At 34.0% G+C, this 6,289-nt stretch overlaps 1 protein-coding gene across 1 annotated transcript in view; it reads right to left on the bottom strand.

Annotated features, from left to right (window-relative positions):
• LOC109832943 (T-complex protein 1 subunit gamma) overlaps nt 1-1,173 on the bottom strand; it is a 13,998-nt gene extending 12,825 nt beyond the window's left edge. Inside the window, exons 1-2 of the mRNA XM_020400479.1 lie at nt 995-1,173; nt 624-685 (exon numbers count right to left, since the gene is read on the bottom strand). Of these exons, the coding sequence (XP_020256068.1) occupies nt 624-685; nt 995-1,019 (87 nt within the window). The 5' untranslated portion in view covers nt 1,020-1,173. The remainder of the gene's footprint in view (nt 1-623; nt 686-994) is intronic.

Below are 6,289 nucleotides of genomic sequence, written 5' to 3'. Positions count from 1 at the left end.
CCCCCCCCCCCAACCCCAAAAAAAAGTAGTTTTTTTTAGATAAAATTATTGGGATCTAGAACAGATCACCTTCATATAACATCCAACTAAATAGGGTGGACACTCATTTCCTTAAAAAGGGAGAACATTGGTGGAATTACTATAAATTAAAAAAAAACAAAAAAACATAAGCAATATGCCTAAACCAATTATGTTTAAACCATAAACATGCGATAAAATAGTTGCTTATAACTTCTTCATATATCATCACATTGTTTTTCATATGCTTGTGCCAAAGCATAAACATGCGATACAACAGTTGTTTATAACTTCTTCATATATCATCACATGGTTTTTCATATGCTTGTGCCAAATCATACATCAACAAATTCACCGAACAATATACACAAGTTACAACAAAAGAATATAGACAACATGAAAATACCACCAGCAAAAATATACTAATGCATGAATCATTCCACCAGTCATACTGCTTTCATCTTTGTGATATGATTGAAAGCTAGTAAAATTTTGCAAAAACAAGTAAACCCGTGAAAAAAATACCAGTAAACCAATTATATGACTTGTGTTGGTATGCATCAAAAGGTAAATTACTGGAAAGAGCACCGAATCAAGAAACAAACCTTGGATGCTTGGATATTGGCATGCTGAACTTTGCTCCCAGATTCGCGTTTCAGTGAATCCTCTGCTCATGACATTTCCAAACAAGATAGTTATCAAATTTATACATAGGCATCTAAGCGAATAATATCCCCCATCAAATCAATCACTTTAGGGCTTAAAAAAGATGACTTTTTTCGGAACACCAAACTCTACGAGTAACCAGCAAAGCACAGTAAGCTGAGATCAAATTTGATTACCAGATATTGCGAAAGGGAAGTGACCTCAAACTATTGGAAAGCATTTAAACGTCACTTTTGCGAAGAATCGATCAATTTTTTTCGCAGAGATCTAAAAATTGAAAACCCTAGATAGGGTTTTGGGAATAGCTTACTGAGGACGAGTACAGGGGCGTGCATGGCTGCTGAGGGAGAGGAATAGAGAGAGATTTGTGCTGAAAATGCCCCCCGCCTTCTTCTTCCCAAAATGGGCCTCTTTTTCTTTGCTTTCGGTGACGGCGATGCGCGCGCTCTCTCGAGATTTCTTCTCCTTTCTCTCTCTACAGTTGGAGTGGGAGCCAAAACCCTTGATGCTTATATATATATATATATTTGTGTAAAGAAGGAGAGAGCACGTGACTACCACGTGCGTGACTTGTAAACCCCTCACGCCCGGGTTTGGTGCCCGGTAATAAATTCTAGAGAATGAAATATATTCTTTTATACAAATAGTAGAATCAGAAAATTATTATTTATACTATAGTAAATTCAACAGTAAAATAATTATTATATTATAAACAGTAGCTTTGTTACTGTACCAACTGAAGCACTGTAGCATTTTCGAAAATGCGAGGTACTGTGTCAATTCAATGAACTTATGATTACTGTTATAAACAGTACCATTGTTACTGTAGCACACGGGAATACTGTAACACTTTCAAAATGCGAAATATTGTGGTAATTCAAAAACTTAGTGTAGCATTTAAGAAACATGATTGCTGTCGCATGAAAAAATTTATCGTCGTGCTTTGCGCGGACCGCAAACTAGTGAATGAGTTAAAAGGAGTAGAATGGAATAAGTATAGAAATGAAATTCCCATTCTTATTTTTGGATATGAGTCTTTTTTTTTAGTATGGATAATTGGTAATAATCAAGGCATAACTTTAATTTTTCGGTTCTCACTTAAATCAGACTGCTCACTTCCTAGCATTTTTTTTGAAATGCGCTCATTTCCACATAGAAGTGGATATGAACATTTCATCCTCACTTATTCTCGCACACCAAATGAGGTGTTTTTTCATTAGCAAAGGAAAAAAAATTGAGGGTTAAAAGTAAGCAAACACACTCGCTTCCTTAGCCTTCCTAATTTGAATGGGTGGGAAAAGATGGGTTTTATCAAAGAGGGAAAGGAAAGAGTCTACAAGATTAGAATGACAATCATCCAAAAAAAATATTTGTAATTAATAAGAGAAAAGAAGGGGGGGTTAAAAGTAAGAAGGATCACTCACTTTCTTAACCTCCTAAAGTGGATAAATAACGAGAAAAGTGATAAGAGTTTAAATTAAATTATTTAAATATCCCAACATTTTTCTTAAGGAAATAAAAAAATTTAAGTGTAATATTATCTAGAAGGATATATTAGTATTATGGTGTTCTCAATCGTCAAAGTGTAATCCTTTACTAGCAACGGATAAGTATACTTTTGCATGCAATGCCCCAATCAAATTGGCGGCCAAGACCGACAAGGGTTCCAACTTAGCCAGCTCGTTGAGTCGACATTCCTTCATGTCCAATCGAAATGTGGTACTAATCGACCCTCTTGTCAAAGACGACTCGCAACGAGCCCTCTCGACCTGCTATTCAACACCTCACAATGACAAGTGTTACTTCTCGGCGAAGCTAGAGGACGTCTTCAGCATCGAGCCTCTCCCGCTAACACAACGTCGTCGTCGCATTTAATGCTTGGCAGGCACTATCATACCTCTAGCCCTGATAGCCTTCGTGACTCATCGGACCACGCCGGCGCCACCATGCCTCAGATCGCGTCATATTTAATGCTGAGGTGATCTCTCCTCCAGTCACTAGCCGACACCTGTAAAGCAGGAGCTGAGTCAACCGCCAGCCCATGCTTCTTCACCGTCATCTTGTGCTCAGCCACAATTATTGTTCTAACCTTATACCATCAGTATAAATATATCGTACTATTCTAACCAAAAGCTTCTTCTGAAAAGGATTCCCAAATCTGGTCTTCTAAGATAGATCTGCAAATTATAATACACTCACAAGAAATCACAATTCTTTACTTTCCCCACTCAAGTTCACCAGCTGACTTTATCGTCAGAGGAACCACGGGTGAACCAGTCCCCGTCCTCTCATAGGTTTCTATATGTGTAAACTTCATCTACTTGATTCAGAACTGGATATTCGGGAAAGGAAGCGACCCTTCATCAACTTCACCACGACTGAACCATGGATATAATTAATTGTGTGATCACTTAATATCGACAAGTAGTCATGTCATTATCCTTCCCTTTCTTTTTTCACCCTAAACAAGCATATATTGTTAATTTTTTATTTGTTTTTAAACAATACAACTCACTCAATATGTCACAAGCCAATATTTTAAAACAAAACATCTAATGCAACATAAGTTTATAAATGACCAACATAGTACACATAGGGGGGAAATCCTTTATATTAATTGACCGATACTTTCTTGCATCATGTTAGCGAAATTCATTATCCTAATTGACAAAAATTGCTGAAAATGATTAGTACAAGTATTTAATCGCATTACTACTTGTTTTCAGACAAAAAAAAAATTCAACACAACGAAATAGTCATTCTCTTTTATTAATCTATTAGGAAAAGAACAATAATGTTACAATTGAGATTCTGCGACTATGTGGAACATACAAATAAAATAACACCATTTTTTGGACAATTATGTGAGATTGAAATGAGCCCATTCAAATCTTTTTGGAGATGAAGGAAGAACTTGTTATTGAGGGTTCGCCTCGTTGAACAAGTGAAAAAGAGTGCCAACGATGTTCAAATATCGATTGCTATGAGGCTGTGCCGACACGAGATTGAAGATTGAGTGTTGAGAACTAAAGATGAACAAAGTTCACAATGGGAGCTTCTTCCCTCCATAGTTTGAGTTTTGGATAGTTGAGAAACAGGTGGAGGATAATAATAGCACAATTAATGCTCTAAAAATTCCTCTTTTAAAATTAACTGAAGAGGGGTATTTATAAGATTCATATTGAACTGTGTGCCGCATAGTTGGGTCCGCGCCTGTGCGTCGGCCATGTTGCCAATCTATCACATCAATCACTTCGCCAGACTTTTATTAAATGCATTATGGCCGTGAGATCTCGTGGGTCCTGTATGTCATTATGGTCACCATATCTTCGGTCATCTTGCATCAAATGCAACTTGACTCCCCATTCTTGAGCAGTCTGCAAGAAGCCATCGTCATCACTACTTCTGGCTAATCAATCTATTGTATCGCGACCACCAAACTCAACAATTCAGCAATTCGAGGGATACACTGAGTTTAGCGGCGCGTTGTCTCGGGACCGTGAGCCTCAGCTTACAAGTGCCGCAGTCTTGCCAAGGTCAACACATTAAATAGCATCAGTTGCGATTAGATAATGGAAGGAGAGGTCAAATCGTGCTAGTGGTGTCTCGCCTTCTATACGGTAAGCAAAGCTGGCGTGCGCTTATCTTCATACTATTCACAAGTTTATACAGGAGTTTAGGTTCGCAGAGAGTTTTCGGGTCTATGCTGAATTGTGTTTCATATCGGGTTATGTCCTCCATCCTTAAAGTTTCAGCTTCTTTTTTTCATTTAGCCCACTTTCTTTGCTTCGTTAGGATTGTGTAATATGACCATTGTGTGTATGGGTGTTCATCTTCGATTTGTACTTCTGATCGCTTACACTAGGAATCTAAGCAAGTAAAACATGGATATAATCATTCAATTAAGGGCCCGTTTGGATGGACGTAAGTATTAGAAGTAAAAAGTGAATCAAAGATGTAACTTTCTCAATTATGAAGTAGAAAGTAGTGGAAGTAGTACTTTTTTGTTTGTTTCATACATTTTTAGAAGTAGAGGAAATAATACTTCATCATCTTCTTTTGTTTGTTTGTTTGGATAGAAATTGAATATAATATTAGGAAGTAACTAATATACGTAGCTTTCGTACTATTCTTGTTTGGATTATAATTGAAGTAGAGGATGTAATTGATATGTATACCATGGTATAATTACTTCCCTTTCTCGCTATTAACTAAAAAATTAACCATCCAAATTATCAACCGATACATGAATCTCATTATACTTGAAGATGCAAACAAATAATTATTATACATTTGATTTGAACGGTCTTTTCTCAAGATTTTTACTCATGAGAAGTCATTAAGAGGTATGTGAATGTGTTCAAAAACTCAAGAGAACCACCGTCTCATCAATGCTATGCGAAACAAATCGATTTTAGCCGCCACCTCACCGATGCACGTATAAAAGACTAATATCAATTTTAACTCCAAATAAAAATCATGTATGCACATGATGATTTATATTAAAAGATTCTAGCAGCAAGACACAAAAATGAAGCCTTTATGAGAGAGATGGCGTGTGAGAATATTGCTTTGATATTTGATTACTTTTAAGAGAATTAATTTAAAATCATCTGTTCTTAGTAAATCTCTAATTTAAATGGACCCCACTTTTCATTCACTTCCCCTCTACTTCTAAGCATTCAAGGGCAGAAAAATCTAGAAAGTATGAGTGCCACCTAGATGTCGCAGTAGCTGAAGTAGTATTTTCGAAGAAACAAACATAAATTTTTGCTTGAAAGTAGGAGAAACTTGCTCTACTTCAATTACTTCTTGACTACTTCCGTACAAACAAACAAGCCCTAAATTAAGGCTCCGTTTGGATACCATAGTGTTTTACTTATTTCCATAGTGTTTTTGCCAAAAATAAAACACCATGCGTTTGGAAACCATGATGTTTTTTGAGCTAAATCATTCTCAAACTAAAAACACAACACTTATTTCAAAACACCTTTTAGGTGTTTTAAGTTTGGTGTTTTGATTTTGAGTTTGAGAAGGTGTTAATATAATATCTAACATAATATATTAAATGTAATTAATATAGAGTTATTATCAACATGTTTATTATGTTATACTATACTATATTATATTCTAGTTAATTTAATATATTAGTAATATTTATTAAGTAATATAAAAAGTATAATAATTAAAAATATCTTATATAATAATATAATTCATATAAATACCAGTGTTTAATATGTTATAATGTATTATATAATAATAAAAAATAATAATATATAAATAAACTAATAAAAAATAAAAAATATTGATAATAAGTAATAATATAATAATATACTATACAATTGTATAATCACTATAATATTATTAACTTTTTAATAAATAAATTGTAATAAATTAATAATTATAAAATATTATATAATAGTAACATAAAATATTATATAATAGTAACATATTAATAATACCATAACAATATAATAATATTATTATAAACATATTGTCTAGTAAATACAATATAATATATAAAATATTAATATATTATGTAATAAATAATATAATTTATTATAAAGTAAAATAATTTTTAATAATAAAATAATTTATTGCTAAC

This window comes from Asparagus officinalis, chromosome 1 (assembly GCF_001876935.1).
Source record: "Asparagus officinalis chromosome 1, Aspof.V1, whole genome shotgun sequence".
NCBI lineage: Eukaryota > Viridiplantae > Streptophyta > Magnoliopsida > Asparagales > Asparagaceae > Asparagus > Asparagus officinalis.
Note: the sequence above shows the minus strand (reverse complement) of the source record. Positions and strands in the feature narration are given on the sequence as shown.